This window comes from Lagenorhynchus albirostris, chromosome 7 (assembly GCF_949774975.1).
Source record: "Lagenorhynchus albirostris chromosome 7, mLagAlb1.1, whole genome shotgun sequence".
Classification (NCBI taxonomy): Eukaryota; Metazoa; Chordata; class Mammalia; order Artiodactyla; family Delphinidae; genus Lagenorhynchus; species Lagenorhynchus albirostris.
The window spans coordinates 75,243,952-75,260,765 of NC_083101.1; the positions used below are offsets into that span (position 1 = coordinate 75,243,952).

Sequence of the window (16,814 nt, forward strand, 5' to 3'; positions counted from 1 at the left end):
ATAGAAAAGAACATTTATAAGTGTATAAAATCAAGTCAAGAGTTAGCAAAGACACAACATAGTTTGGAGACAGCGTGCAGTAATTTCTTAATGTTCACTGCTAGGTACATCCATAATGCACAGTGACATGGAGAGCTTTGGGAAGGTTTCAGGCTCAAGTACAGCAATGTTAGCAGTGGGGCAACGAGACTCCCAAGAGAATTCCACCATTGGGAGATGATAAATGGAGGAAGGCTGAAAGACAACTGGTAACAGTCTTCAAATATTTAGTGGCCATGCAAATAAAGCTCTCATTTAGTATGTTTTTACTTATACAGTCTTTGGATCGTAATGTGGGATACTAGAAAAGGTGAGCTGAAACGCATAGATAATAGTTTAACTCAAGTTGAATGGGAGGATTTCAGATTGAATCTGGTCTGTGGGTTATACCAGAGGATGCTGCAGAATTTCTGTGGCTGAAGATCGTTGAGAGGAGAATTGGTTTTTCACCTGGAATATTATTGATGTGGTTTGGGAGGGTAGAAGGAATAGCTTAAGAAATCTCTCGAAGTTGCTTCCATTCATCCTGGCGCTCAGAAATGAGCAAACACCCCAGGAAGAGAAAATGAGAAATCTCAGAAGTGGAAACTGACTCCAGATGGGTATTTCTCAATTTTTTAAAATTATCATCCTCCTACAGAGCCTTTTTAGACATTTTATTCCTAATCATCTCCCTATCCCTACGGAAATTTAATACGACATATATACTTCACATCTGTATATGTACTATGGTCAGGCCATGACCCAGTGTAATATATAAGATTTCCTCCCCACCCAAATCAATTGTTGCACCCTTGGGCAATCACCATCAATGAAAATGCACGCTCTCTAAAATAAACCATCGGTCTGAATGGGAGGTCACTGAGGATGGGAGAAAAAAAAGTTATATATGTCTTAACTCTGGCTTCAGGGACCGCACAAATTCTCATTAGTCAGCATACTCATGCATTACCTGCAGAGGGAAACTTTTTGTGTCCTCTTCTGTTAAATGGGAAAAGATGAATTCTCTGTCACTGATATCATCTAACTGCAATGGCTGTAATCTTTTGGAGATCCTGGACCTCTTTGTGAATGTTAGGAAAGGAAAGCACATACGTACAGTCTCACACTCTATAAAATGTATGCACACGGAACTTCAGATCTTTATAATGAATTATGGGACTTTATAATGAATAGATCAGGCAGACAACACCTCAACCCACTGATCAAGCTTAATATTTATCATAAAAAGAGACAACTAGACATTATATGCTTCCTGATATGATGCAAAAGGAAAGAAACACATCACTTACATAGTATTCTTGCTAAAAAATGTTTAACCTGAATCTAATAATGAGGAAACAATCAGAAAAAAATGCCAGATTGGGGAACATTCTACAAACAAACCAGCCAGAACTCTTTACTAATGTCAGTGTCATAAAAGACGCACATACGCGCACGCGCACACACACACACACACACACGTACACACACACCTCACACGTACATAAAAGAAGGACTCTAATCCATTAACTAAAGAGAATGACAACTACGGGTATATGGATGTCATTGTAATCTTTCCTTTTTGAAATTTCCACTTTGACATTTCTCAAAAAAAAAAAAAGAAAATCATCGATACATGTATTACTCAACTAAAAACAAAAAAAGTGGGAAATGAGGGAGAGCGAGCCAGGTTAGGAGGAAGAAGCAAGATGTCAGTCTCAGACGCAGAGAGTAGGAGATGCCTGAAGAGATGCCAGGAGCTCAGATCTCCATTTGCCAGGAGAGGTACTTAGGATGTAGTCAGGCCAAAGAGATAAAAGATCGTCTGTAATGATTTTCTTCAGAATTTGCCAAACAAAGTTCTACGGGAATAGGAACAGTCTGTAATTAAAACCTAAGAGTGGTTTGCCAGCACTTACCCTAGCAGTGCCGATTAGCGCAGCGAGCAATACAACCAGGGGGAAATTGTTCCAAGAAGTTTTAAAAAACTCTGGATTTTTTTTTAATTGAGTGGAAATTGCATATGCACAAACAGTTAACAGAAAATAACCTTCAAAAGACTTCATAACAGAAGTCTTCAGAGTCCAGCATCCTACTTGATCAGGCATTATTGAAATACCGGAACTTAGTCCACTTTTTTTTTTTTTTTTTTTTTTTTTGCGGTACGCGGGCCTCTCACTGTTGTGGCCTCTCCCGTTGCGGAGCACAGGCTCCGGACGGGCAGGCTCAGCGGCCATGGCTCACGGGCCCAGCCGCTCCGCGGCATGTGGGATTTTCCCGGACCGGGGCACGAGCCCGTGTGCCCTGCATCGGCAGGCGGACTCTCAACCACTGCGCCACCAGGGAAGCCCAACTTAGTCAACTTTTTAATGCAAAACTCCTGTGTTTTCCATTGTGCAGAGCTTCAGAGTTCCTCCCAGGGCCTGGGCTCCATGCTGTCATTTCTCTGTCTCACTGCTCAACACTCCCACGTGGCACTAACTGCATCGTGCACGGGTCGGGAAGACGGGCTCATTTGTCTGATCTCCAGATGCTTAGGACAGTCAGATATCCTTTCAGCCAAAAATGATGCTGAGAAAAATCTTCGCCTATCTTGTCCTCTCGAAGTTACTTAGGAAGCAAAAAAACAAAAAGCAAAAAAGGTACGTTTGTTGTTGATCAGAGCGCAACAATATGGAGAGAGGTAGCAGCACTTGGATTCCATGAGACAACTTTGACGAGATACAAAGCAAGGGTCGGTTTGCCGGGTTAGGTCAACACAGAATGCCACGGTGCCCAGACAGTTCACCCTTTCTGTTTGGACCAAGAAAGACTTCATGCCTTTCTAGGCTCTCGCAGCAGCTCCAAATGGTTTTAACACATTACATGCAATGAAACAAAATCAGAGCTGTTGAGTTATTCTTTAATCAGTATTACATTGAAATGCCCTAATACATTCTTATCTACATCCCTCCACCAACTGCTATTTTGTCGAATTCAAATGCTCACTGGAAGTATCATCACCCCCTAGTCATAGGCTCTCAGGACCACCACGGTTTTGCGAATGAATCAGAGAAGGCAACATTGCTTCAGCTAAAAGTCACTTAGCTTTCAAAAGGCAGGATGTAGCACAGAATGATTCTGTCTACTGGGATAGAAACACTGGGAAGGATGGGAGAAGGAAGTTGGCTCCAGCTCCACCGTTACCTTGGCAACTGTGGTCCCAGCATCCTCCGGGCAGAAATTAACTTTGTGCCATAATATCATAAGGCAGAGGAAGGGAGAGCGCAGAGGAAGAGGAAGAAAACATCGGCTGGATCTAGAAGCTCAGAGGGCCGTCTGGGGCGATTAAGAATCAGTGGGCGGGGCATTTGAGCTACAGGCCCCAAATGACCCATTGTACTTTTGTTGGGTTTTTTTTTTCCACTGAAATTTCAGTATTGTTCGAAGATAGCCACCACACCCTTTAATAAGGAACAAACACTGCACTAATTTGGCTCAGGGCGTCTGCTGATCATTCTTGGTCATTTATAACTTCCTTTTATTTCTCTCTTCGGGGAAATCAGGGAAAAAAAAACATCTTGAACGGAAGAGACAAGGAATGGTGTGGTTATAAAAAGCACATTCTGTTGAGGGTGAACTGGTAACTAGTTAGCCTTAGGCTAGAGACCAGTCTCCTCCCTGCTATGAAAGTGTGCAGACCCTATCTGGGGCAAGACAAGCCACCCCGTGGAGTGGTCCCTGGTCAAACTGCTTATGGGGGAAACTGCACTGATGCTGTGGGACGGACCTCCCAGCCAAGACCACGGCATCAGGGCCAGAGCCTGCAGGGACCGCACAGGAAGGCTTGTTAGAGAAAAACTGGCTGTGCGTCCAGAGCTCCAAAATTCACTGGGTACTCAGAAAACACGTTACAGAAAAGGCAGCCGGCTGATGAGACAGGTAAGTGGAAAAGTACAGGTAAGTATCTCAGTCTCAAAACCTGAATTCCAGTAAAGCTTAGGTGGCAGGTCACAGGCAGAACTGCGACACGCATGTAAGTGCAGAGGCTTCCTTCCTCCAGGATGGGTGAGGGGCCGTCCTTCTCTCCTGGCCAGGTCCACAGGTCACGGCTAGCAGCGCTCAGACGGTTAAGAGCACACGAAGTGAGCGGGGAACATCTCTCAGGAGTCACCGCCGGTCTCCAGCATGCCTGCTCCCGGAAGTAGGTGCGCCTTTTCAGCCAGGGAGGTCTCCCTCCTGCCGGCCCGGGACTCCAGGAGGAAACAGCTTTTCCTCTTTCTTCCGTAGGGTAAGATGGGGCGTTAGTGACACATCCTGCTCGTCATCTCTTTCTGGAAAGCAGGGGGAGAAGGATGGTTAGGAGTAACTATAAGCAGAGCAGTGACTTGTTGAAGGATTCTGAAAATACCCTGGCAACCTCTGGAGCCTTTAAGCCAGAGGTTGCAAGCATGGCCCAGGAATAAGGCTCTGCATACAGATGTGTTCCACTGGCTGCAGGCTTTTTTTTTTTTTTTAAATCAAAGCAATGTTTAAAAACCTCAGCTAACTTGCCAAAATTCCAGGTTGCTCTGTGTTTTGGAAAAATTGCAAGATCTGGAGTCACTGGGCAGCTGAGTTGAGAATTGCTGTCCTCTTCAGATGCAGAATACACTCTCCAGTTTGCCCTAGTCTCCACCACTCCCAGCAGTCTCCCCATCAGGAGTGAAGTATCACTTACTGGTTGATATGATCATTGGATTTAGACGGCTGTTTTTCTTACAGTAGAGCACAATTTCTCTTTACGTACGTTTCAGTCAAAGATGAAAAAATGAAGGATAGGTACAAGTCGAGAAAAGTGGGAGGAAGGACATTTCTTAATAGAAATGAAGACTATCCCAATGTGTCTGACAGTCAACCACAACCAGCTGGCCTTTCTATAAATGCTCTTGTGGGCATTTATAGATCCCAAATGTGCCATCTGTTCTCCTTCCCTGGGTCTCTGCACAGGCGAGACCCTTGCCCGTGGCCTGCTCCTACCACGCCCTGCTCTCTGGGCTAATTGCCATTCATTTTCCCAACTCCAGCAAGATGACTCTGATCTGCCTGGGAGGCCTTCAGGCACTCCCGCCCCTCCCACTGTGCATCAGCCACGCCCCCCACCTGTGCCCACCTGGAGGCCTGCGTGCAAGGGGCCAGTTTGTACACCTGTGCGTGTGTGTGTGCGCGCGCGCGTGCACACACATGGGCGACGGGCATGTGGGTTAGCTCTACTTGTGAGCTCCAAGGTGTCAGGAAGAAGAAACCCTCACTAGCACAGTGCCTGGCACAGGGCAGCAGCTCCTCTTTCATCCTTAAGAATGTCCTGGATCGCAGGCTGGGAAGGAGACTTGTGCCTTGTGGCATTTAGGAGGACACGTTTCATATATTTTAGTGAGATGAATGAGCCGCTTCTGAGGTCCACCTGCTGCAGAGCTGACGCCAGCTGCTACCTCTCTTGCACGCTGACCCCAGCTCACCCTCCAGCGCCCCCTATCAAATAGGAAACATCTGAGTAACAGGAGCTTGCGAATAGGCATGCTAGCTGCTCCGAGACTCGATCAGAAAACGATGCCAATGTGCTGGCTAAAAAAATAACCAAATATACAGAACAGAATCTAGGTACTTTTGCGCCCTTATAATATTAAGCAAGGCAATTATGTAGAGATACGTCTATTGAAAAATTAAGTGACCATTTACTTATGCTCCGTACTTGTGCTATGGACCAGGTGCCTGGGAGATGAGGTCACTGTTCTCAAGGAACTACAGTCTATCAGGGAGAAAACAGTATAAAATACAATGACATAAATGTTAATATTTAGAGGAGGAGATGAGGCATGGTAGAACCCAATCCACCCATCCCACTCTGCCCTCACTACCACCCTGCGTGACCTCCCTGAGCCTTTGGGTCTTAGCTGAAGTGGCCCCTTTCTAGGGATACCCTTCCGAACCTCCAGGATAGGGCATCACCTCCTCTTTTGCTCTTCCATAGCACCCTTCTCCACAACCAGGATAGTCTTTCTGTTTCACTCCTGCCTCCTGGATTCATCCCTTGTAAGAGCCTGTAAGACCCACGGAGAAAAGGGCTGTGTCTGTGGTCTGTGCTGTCTCCCCAGTGCCTGGCAAGTGATGATGGATAAAATGTTTGTGCAATCCAGCAACGAATGGGCTCCCAGTGTCCTCATCTGTGAAGCAGGCCAGTGATGCCTACTTGAGGTGAGTGGGAAGGTTAAAAAGTATTCCTGGACAGAGTATGCATTCATTCCCTTTCCTGATCTCTCCAGAAGCACAAACATGGCAGCAGTCACTGTGTGCTGGGAAGACAGAGCCTTGAGAAGACTTCTCTGATAACGTACCCACTGAGATGGACTCCACAACCTAGAGGAGGAAGAGTCTGACAGGTGAGGGTGGGAGAAGGGGGACTGGAGAACAGGGGCTGTGGCTGGAGCGAAGCACAGTCGAGGTGGAGCCCGCCAGGAATCTGATGCTGCTGTGGCTGGAGCAGGGGGGCCGGGGCAGGATGGGGACGCAGGGGTGGGGAGACAGGTAAGCGCACAACTATTTGAAAAAGGACCCACGCACCTGGTGTGGGGGGATGGAAATAGATGATGACAACCTGAAAAGGAATTTGCTGTTCCTCTGTTAAGCTTCCAAAGGTTCTTGTGTTTTTGGTTAACTTTTTGTGACAGAGATGGGAAAAATTAGGTGGGAATACAAAGTGTGTGTGTGTGTGTGTGTGTGTGTGTGCGCGCGCGCGGGTGTGTGTGGGTGTGTTTGAAAGAGTGAGAGCAAGAGAGTGAAGGAGAGATCATGGGATGAAGACAACTTTGCCTTTATAACTAATTCTCATCATTATTTGCAATGGGTCAGGATTACAGAAAGAAAGGAACTAGCATTTGTTAAGCCCCTATGAGTTGCAGGTGCTTCAGGTGGTTATATTACTATCATTGCCTCTGTAAAACTTTGACAGAAGAGGAATTCAGGCCTCAGAGCAGAAGTGATGTGCTCAGGGTGAACAGGTATGGTGAACAGTGAGCTGCCGAGCTTAAATGGTAACAGTTGCTCTTCCATCAAACAAAGGTTTGCTGTTGTTTAGTCTCGGTGTCCCTCATGGTTCTACAGATATCACTTCATGTAACCCTTACCCTGATCCTGTGAAGTAAGCTTTGCCATCCCCATTGGTCTGATGAGGAAACAGGCACAGAGACAGAGAATAACTTATCAAAGTCACACAGAAAGTGGCAGAAGTAGAGATTTAAATTCAGATCTAGCTGGATGCAAAGGCCAGCTCTTTCCACTACACCACATGACCATGGTTTAAGCCTCTGAGACATTCTTATGAATATGCATCTGAGTGATATTGACTTATATTAATTAACAGTTAATTGCAATCGTTCCTGAATTTTCAAAATGCCAAACAGATAGTTTTTCTTTATCCAGACTGATGCCACTTTGAGTTACAAGTGCAATCGGTAAATACTAAAACAATTATGCCACTAAAAGACTATAGACACAAGAAATATGGAAGGCTTTTTTTTTTTTTTTAAGGAAAGCAGAAGAGGGAAAAGATTGAGAGAGGATATGGGACTTAAGCAAAGCCACTGAGTTAGTCTGTGAAAAGCCAGGACCAGTGCTTTCCTCACCACACCGTGCAGCCTCAAATGCAGGAGAAAAACTGTTTACTATGAGGCCTCTTAACATTCTTACAGGGAATGAATGGTTGAAATAGATCTGAAACTTGAGGAAGGACGTCTCAGTTGGATCCGCCCTGCAAAAGCCTACAAGCCTTCACGGCTGTATTCTAGCGATTTCCCACTGGGTGGCGCCAATGGGCTGGCTAAAAACCAACTGGTTCTGAGGAAAAAAAACCCAAACCAAAAAAAAAAACACCAGACAGGACTTCCCTGGTGCCGCAGTGGTTGGGAGTCCGCCTGCCGATGCAGGGGACACGGGTTCGTGCCCCGGTCCCGGAAGATCCCACATGCCGCGGAGCGGCTGGGCCCGTGAGCCATGGCCGCTGAGCCTGCGCGTCCGGAGCCTGTGCTCCGCAACGGGAGAGGCCACAACAGTGAGAGGCCCGCGTACCCCAAAACAAACAAAAACCAGACAATATTGGGTTCCATGGCTTTCCTCTTCATCACAGCCCTCCTGCAGGCATCCAGCAGTGCCAACACACGTTGGCTTAAACAACTCCTATGCAGTTTGCTCTGTAGGGATGAATTTGCCATTGCAGGAGTTATATGAACCCACCATGTATTGTCCACTAAAGAACTCCAGCAGGCGCTTAAGAGGTTTCTGCAGAGGTAGTGTGAATTTTCTGAGAAATGTTGCTAAAGGCTGTATTTGGCTTGTACGTGAAGACTTTTCAAGCACCCAGATTTTTAAAAATCCATTCTTAAGGAAAGTGTAAGGTCAGGTTTTTGTTGTGCTCAGTCGGTACCATTGCGGCAGAACTTGATTCTGCAAAGTCCCTGATTCCCGACTCTCAGCAGAACAAAGTCCACACTCTGCAGCCTGGCAAACAAAGCTGTTCTTAACTGGATCCACCCACCCTGCTCACCTCCTGTTGAAGCCCGGCCCACTCAGCACACCCATCAGGCAAACTAGACTCCTCCCCGTTCTCCAACAGCTCCGGTCTGTAACGTTTTTAGTAGCTTCTCATCGGCTGTTTCTTCCATCTGGCAAATGCTTTCTGCCCTTCTATGCCTGGCAAACTTTGATATCCTTCAAGGTCAGAAAGGGTTAATTAGCTCCCTTCCCGAGTTCCTCCATCACTTTGCACACACCTGCATCACACTGCTTTCTACCAGCACAGGAACTCACCATTTCATCTTGCCTGAATCTGAACAGACCCTTAAAACTTTGTTATATAGTAATATACGATGAGGGATATGTTGGTCAAGTCACATAACAGTATGTATGGCTTGATCCAATTATATTAGGAAAAAATATAAAGTATGAGTCCAGCATGATAAGTTTACCTCTGGGTGAATGGAATAATATATGTTTTCTATTTCTGACATTTGCCTTTTACATATTCTCTAGCTTTTTAGATATTTTTAATATACATGTAATTTTTCCTAAAAAATAAGCTTCAGTCATTTAAAAAAAAAGAGAGAAGTAGGGGCTTCCCTGGTGGCGCAGTGGTTGAGAGTCCGCCTGCCGATGCAGGGGACACGGGTTCGTGCCCCGGTCCGGGAAGATCCCACATGCCGCGGAGCCGCTGGGCCCGTGAGCCATGGCCGCTGAGCCTGCGCGTCCAGAGCCTGTTGCTCCGCAACGGGAGAGGCCACAACAGTGAGAGGCCCGCGTACCGCAAAAAAAAAAAAAAAAAAAAAAAAAAAGAGAGAAGTAGACCAAATCTCCACATTGAAATCATAGTTTTGGAAATGAAGTTAAAATGATTTTGCCTAGTCTTTGTGGGGAACGGTGGTGGTGGATGAAATCAGCATATCTTCTGCATAAGATACTCAGCCACTTCTGATCTAAAACATTTAAAATTAAAATACAGATCTTTGCTAGCATTTGAAAGTTTTATTTGTTTGTTTGTTTGTTTTAATATACATGGAACAAACTTGTGTGAATTCTACGAGTCAAATCTTCCTCTTATCTCTCAGTGTAGCCATTTTGAGAACTGGCCACGGAGGGAATAAACTGTCCAGAGAAGTAAAATGATTCATTCCGTGTCACGTAAATAATTTCTGACCCGACCAAGGCTACAAAGAAACCAACTGACTTAGCTTACTACACCATACCATCACACATCCCAGTAATCAAATTTTCACATGGAAGAAAGAAATGTGATGTCTGCTAGGTGTCAGTCATCATGCTAGCATAACCATATGAATAAGTTAACATTAGGAATGATAAAATGAGCTCCAAAAATGAGTGACAGAATCACAGGATCACGGACTATACTGTTCAAGCTGGGAGGACACCTGGATGTGATCTAGTCCAAGACCTTCATTCCAGAGATGTGAAGACCGGGCTGTGAGGGAGGAAGTGACTTGCCGAGGGTGGGACCACTGATAAATGGTGCCAGGACTCCTGACCTGTGGACCCTGCACTCCACGTTGATTTCAGAGAGGCAACTTGTGTACACAAGGATTTCTTAAGAATCACCTCAGTGTGCTTCAGGAAAATCCCTCTTGCATTACTGGCTCTCCTCCACGTAAACCTAAAACCTAAATGGCTCTCCACAGCTTTCAAACTAAGTCCCAACTCTAGCATCTAGCATTGGTGTAGACTACTCAACCACTCGGCCGTCACTCCCCAACTCACCTTCTCTACCGTTGAGCCCACAGCAATGCCCCTATACACGCTTTCCTTTGCTCCTCTCTTCCCAAAACACCTTTCTCCCAACTCCAGCATCCTTCGAGACCCTTGACCATTTTCCCCCCTCAGGAACACCATCTCCTACCTTCCCCACCCCGTCCCCAAGAAGTCTCAGGTAGTCCTCTTCTGCTTTCCCTTTGTGCCCATAGTACCTCTCACATTGTTCTATGACACTTTATTAATTCCTGGTTCCAGCAAGAGATTGCTCTGGAAGAGATGAACCATATCTTGTTTCTGTTTGGACCCTGGTGCACAAGGCCTGGCACATACAAGGGGCTGTAAAAATATTTGCTAATTAGACAAAAATCCAATGAAGATGAACAATTATTAGGTCTTAAAGACCCAGTAAAACGAGAGGTAGAGGAAAATACAAACTGAATACCTACTATGGTGGAGGCACCTATATTTATTGTGTGTACTTCTTGCTCAAAACTCTGTGAAGTAGGCATTGCTCCTTCAAATTTACAGATGAGGAAACAGGCTCAGAGAACTGAAGTAACGTGTCCAAGTTCACGCGGCTAGCCAAGTGGAAGGATAAGGGTCAGATCTGGTTGCCTCAAAAACAAAAACGAGTAAGCAGACTAAATACATCCTGTTTCTATTACTCCACTGGGAGGAGAAATAAAGAAAGGACTGAGGTTCTTAGTTTTTCTAGTGTTTTAACATATATTGGGCACAGAAGTGCTACAGCAACAGCATTTTAAAGCCAATTTCTTGTTTTTAATTCACCAACTTTCTGCTAATTCTGAGAAACAAGAAGGAGAAAGGGGAGGAAGGAATATTGGAAATAAAGCAATGATTTAGGAAGAACAGGACACAAAGGGACGAAAGGAAGGTGGGTATAGAAGGCGCCGCAGTGTGATAAGAATGAGAACACTGGGACCAGCGCTTCGTGAAAATGACCTTTGTGTAAGCGGGTCCTTCCCACCACCAGCCACCATGAAAACAGCGTAGCTTGAAACACACAGCATATCGTTAGATCTGGCAGAAAGAGGGAAGTATTCAATCAACAGCCTCTCATCTAACAGAACATAGGTACACACACACACACACACACACACACTTTCCTTCTCCAGTAATGGAGCTCCACCAACACATTTTAAAGGCACTATGTTAAGGTGATAGTTGCCAAAAAGACAAAGGAAAACGGTGAGTCCACCAAAAAGGGCCAAGGTGCGGGGCAGGGAGAGGGGGGCCGGGGGGAGGGGTGCTCCTTTTCTAATGTGCTTCCTTGTGACCAACCAGCAGCACAGCCTCAGGGCCCCCCAGTTCCTGGCAGCCCCCTAAGCTGGAGCACGGCCACCCCTCACCTCTCCTCAGCCTCCTCTCAGATGAAGACAGATTTGGGAAAGTGGGTTTGAACTGCAGCGTGAATTACAGGGACCACATTTCTGGCTGGGCTGGGGGGATGGGATATGAGTAAACCCTGTAACTGAGAAGACTTCTTCATTCCCGACAACTTGGTTAGGCCCCCGGGGGGGTTGGCAGCCAGGTCAGCAAAATGACTTTCTGCGCAGCCTTGCATCCTACAGATTCCACTTCTTAAAGACTTTAAAACCTCCAAGTTGTATCCATATTATCCATTTATTTCTTTTGCTATTGGCTCTTTTCCCCTCCCCTAACAAGTGTGTGGATTGAAAATGTTGACCATCTCGAAAATTCCATTTCTCAAGGGTCTGCTCTCCCCACCACCCCATTCCAAACAAAGAGCTGCTGATGCCCATGCTAGGATTTCACCAGAACTACCCCTAACCCACCCGCCCCCTGGGGTCCTCAGCTCCTGACCATACCCATTTCCCTCTGGCCATCTTTCTACACCAGAGGTCAAGCAGATATTTTGCTATTTCCTTATCTCGGGATCTAACCCACGGGTAGCAAAGCAAGTCCCTTTGGAAACGGCAGTTTTCCTGGAGGAGCAAGGAGAATGAGAACCAAAAGAAAAGCGAGCTGGCATCAGCAAGGACGCTATGATGGTCAGCTGAGCCGCATGGGGCAACGTGGGGTGATTCCTGAGTGCAGGCAGGGACAAGGGTTCAACGAGGACTCTTCTGGCATCATGACGCTGTGAGAAGCAGGGCCACACCAGTGTCAGAAGGACTCGGGGAACCGGCACGGGTGGCTTTAGGGAGGAAGTGATGCTGTGCAAGGTACTTGATGACGGGGATCAAAATCAGTTGTTGTCTTCGAATCATCCAGTTTGGAGGACTCAGAATTTCCCATGATACCATGCTGCCTTGTGATTCCAACGTGTAGACAAGGCCAAAGGCCTACACTCTCTAATCTCTGCTGGTATCATCAGCAGCGCAGGCTGGAAAGCTGCTGCTGAAGATCCAGAAACGCACAAAACTCGTTTCCACTTCCCTCCATCTCCTACCAGAAAAAGTCTCAGCAAATTAAGTGACTGCAGGACTCTGGGACCTGCCCCCCTCCAGCCTTGCACACACCTTGCTTCTGTTTGTTTCTGCACGAGAGACCCGTTTCCTTAGCCTGCCCAGAACACACCTGTTCATCCTTTCACGCCCTGTGTAAGTGTCTCCGGATGGGAGACAGAGAACTCAGGGAAAGGGAACAGGCCTCAGGGGAAAAGGAAAGAGAGAAAGACGATCCCAGAGGGCCCCAGGGCTGGGTGCTAAGAATGTGGCCTGGTAGTTAGCTCTCCCTCAGACAGCGTCTCCCTTAGCTCTGAAGGGCAGTATTTCACTTCAAGGGGGAGCCCAGTAAAATACCAGGCTGTTTGCTGCAGGGAAATCCCTGGAACAAGAGAGAGGAGGAGAAAAGAAAAGCAAACAAGCAGGTACAAAACATCCCCAGCCACTCTCCTGCCCAATCCCTGTGGGACAGCTAGTCTTCAGAAGGTAGAAACAGGGGGGCAGCTCCTGCCACCCTCGGGCACAGGGTGGCCATGCATCTCACCCACCCAGAGGAGGCCAGCTCTCCCCTGCTGCAGTGTTTCTCCTCTCGCTTTCTAGAATCCACAAAGCTGCACCTATGACATTGACCTTTTCCCAAGTGCCTTGACAATTGTGGTGGGGGCGGGGAAGAGCAGGTAATTCCATGGGTGGGGCCTCCCAGGGCAGGACTCTGTAAGGAGCCCTCGGTTCTGCCCACACTGCGGGGCAGAGCCAGTGAGGATGATTAAGCCTTTGCCTACAGCAGGGCCACCCAACACGCTCCCCAGAAACGCAAGCCCAGTGCAATCTCCTTGGGTGAACTGGACCATTCAGAGCTGGTTCCAGAGATCGAGATCGCTGAGGGTCTTCGCTTGTGAGCTGCCCAGGAGTCTGCGTGGTCCCACCCACTGCGTGCAGAGCACTTCCTTCTGCCCTCAGGGCCTCGAAGCCCTGAGGATGCTGCTCTCCCCTGTGATCCTGTGGGCCAGGCTTCTGGGCCCGGAAGCTTCTGTTCCTAAGAACAGACAGACCACGGAGCAAAGACCAGGTGCCTCGGGCGAGAGTTGCGCACCTGGCCTGAACATTTTTAAAAACTTTTTTTCTTAACGTCGTTGTGTCTGTTAGACGGAGAAAGAATTCCAGGGGGAGACTGACACCAGCCACCTTAAATGATTTTTGGAACAAGGCTTTATACATATGAATAACTTGATGAATGAATAAATGAAGTAGTGCCAGGTCACCAAAGATGCAGTGAGTAAGATGGCGCAGTAGTATCCCAGCCTTAATGAATCAGCGAAAGTGTATTGTGCAGCTCACAGAGCAGTAGCTACACTTCCGGCCCTTCTTTCTATGTGCCAAACTGTGCTCAACGCTTTATACTCATGACTTCATTCAGTCCTTACAGCGGTCTCATGGGGTGAGTGGTACTATCCTCATTTTACAGACGACAGAACTGGGGTTAAGTACCTTGGTCGAAGTCACATCATTCATTAGGGTAGCCAAGGTTGAAACTTGCAAACCTGTCTTCCTAACCAGTCTGCTATAACCCAAGGCATCGCCCTGAAGGGATCTTCACTCGTATCTGCATGTGCTTTCAGCTGAGTCTTCGGGTTGGCAACCTTCTAAAACCAGCCCCTGCCGCCGGGGTGGGGGAGGGCAGTGTGGACGGGCGGGGGCCATGACTGGTGGAGCCGTCCGTGGGAGGCCCACGGCCAGGGCTGCGGACTTCCCTTGCTGGCATGCCAGGTCTGAAGTCCTTTAAGGCAGGCAGGGCAGCCAGACTGCAAACGTTTAAAAAAATTCTCCCCGATTCAAGTATACACGTGATCCAACCATCACACAGAAATTAAAAATGTTCTTTCTGCATTCTCTTAGGAATGTGGGTGGCACGTAAGCCAAAAGAAATAAAAATAGAAACATGGCAGGCCAGACCACCCTACACAGGAAAGAAAAATATTTATTTGATTAATTCTGTTCCTAAACAGCAGCCCACATCACTGCCACAGAGGGCGGACCCCACGCGGGTGTGTGTGTGAATGTGTGCACACGTATGCACGCCCCCACATACATGTATACACATGTATGGATAGATAAACACAGAGACCTGCCACCCACAGAGAATATTTATTCATACTCATGCAAGAATCAAACTGCTCTTCTTTTCCCAAATCCTGCAAACATTAAAAATAAGTCACATTATGTAAACACATTCAGTCTCTTGATTTACACTTGTTCTTACAAGGGCAGAGCTGCACATTTTTGAAGCTCTCTCCTTTAACCACAGGAGATGGGATACGGACGCACGGCGGGCTGCCTCATGGCGTATCATGAAAGCAAGAGAATGAATCGAAAACATTTCGTCATCACTGCATTTCTCGAGATCAACTCAGCAGACTGCTGCCAGCCCCCGATCTGCCACTCCGTGCTTTTTAACATCCTGATTTCTCTGCAGATCTACCAACCACGTCTTCCCCCATCCCATCCCGTCCCATCCCATCCCTCTCGCTGGTGCAGTGTTAGTTAACACTTGACCATGGCAGTGCATGGATCCAGCCTGATTTCTGCTCAAAGCGATGCTACCTATAGCCCAACAAGGCACAGTATTGGCCCTCTCTGGTGGTCCGCTGCTTCTCCCTCCTCCTTTCCCTCTCTGCCTGCCCACCTCCTCCACAGCCTGGCTTGGGGTCCACACAGCCATAAGGGGTCTGACTCCCTGCCTCGCATACCCTGCATCTGTCAGCACAGCTGGACTGGTTTCTGGTAGATGCTACTTAAGCCCCTTGTTTTGGGATGAGCCACGGGTAACTCAATGCTCGCACGCCCTTGGAGGGATGGGACAGATTTCAGCGTGGCCCAGTGCCCACCTCTCGGGTTGCCCGGTTCTTTGAGGACTGTTTGTGGGAAGGCAGGTAAGGAACTCCCCCCGCTTTGCTTCTGTCACTTGGCCTTTTCATGGGAGGCAGGGGTGGGGAGGGAAGAACACAGGCTGGGAAAGCATTCCCAGTCTAGGTTAGGCTGCAAGCACAGACTTTAGTTATCCTGAGAGAAGCTAAACGCGTCCAGCTCTGGACGACATTCAAAACGCCCTGACGAAGCATCATTTGTCATTTCGGGTGTAACCTGAAGTTCAAGGGCATGAGTCCCAGGAGGAAGAATTTACCGCCCCTGGGGAAAACAAAGGATTCCATAGAAGAGGGTCAGCCCGGCTGAATTCACCACAGGACAGAGCTTGCCATCGCTTAATGAGACCTCTACTGTGTGTCTGATGAAAACATACGGAGATTTCTCTTCCTCAGTCAGCCTGTAATTTAGGAAATTTGTAGTTTCTTAGCAATCTCATACTTTTGGTAGAAACAAAGTATTATGTGGATGGGGTAAATAGACATGAAACAAACTTAATTTTCATTTTAATAAAATAAGACCTATTGCTAGGAGTTTGACTACCACCAACTGAAACATGTTCTCAAGCTCCCAAAGAGAGAAATGTAGCCTCTCCAGAGCTTTAGGGCCTGATCACCATTTTGTGCCCCACTTTGTAACTTTCGTCTCTATGGAGTGGTCATTGTGCTTCCCCTATGGAGAAACCGAAACTTGCAGAGGTTAGTGACGTGCCCGAGGTTACATGGTTAATACCTGGCAGAGCGGGAACTTAAACCAGTATCTGTCATTGACATCTTGTCCATGGGCCTTGGAATCCTGTTTTTCCTCTACTTCAGGGACCTGGAAATTGCAGTCCTTGGCCCCAATCCAATCCACACCTGTTATGTATGGTCCATAAGCTAAGAATGACTTTTACACTTTTAAACAGTTGAAAACAAATCAAAAGAAGAGTAATACTTCCTGAGGCATGAACATTACATGACATTTAAATTTCAATCCTCATCAATAAAGGTGAAGTTGGAACCCAGCGACACCCTCTGTTTATGTGTTGTCCAGGGCTGCTTTCCCATGTCAATGGCGGAGCTGAGTAGATGTGGCCCACAGGCCAAAACACTCAATATCTGGATCTTTTCAGAAAAAGTTTGCTAGCACTGGTCTGCACCCCATGGGTACCTCGAGCAGTGGGACTCG

General features: G+C 47.2%; 1 protein-coding gene across 3 annotated transcripts in view; it reads right to left on the reverse strand.

The window, feature by feature from the left end:
* Nucleotides 1–2,272: 2,272 nt before the first annotated feature.
* Nucleotides 2,273–16,814, reverse strand: part of MOB3B (MOB kinase activator 3B) — a 203,950-nt gene continuing 189,408 nt past the window's right edge. For all 3 annotated transcript variants that reach the window (XM_060155180.1, XM_060155179.1, XM_060155181.1), the window contains exon 4: nucleotides 2,273–4,334. In XM_060155180.1, coding sequence (XP_060011163.1) covers nucleotides 4,305–4,334 — 30 coding nt within the window. In that variant the 3' untranslated portion in view covers nucleotides 2,273–4,304. The remainder of the gene's footprint in view (nucleotides 4,335–16,814) is intronic.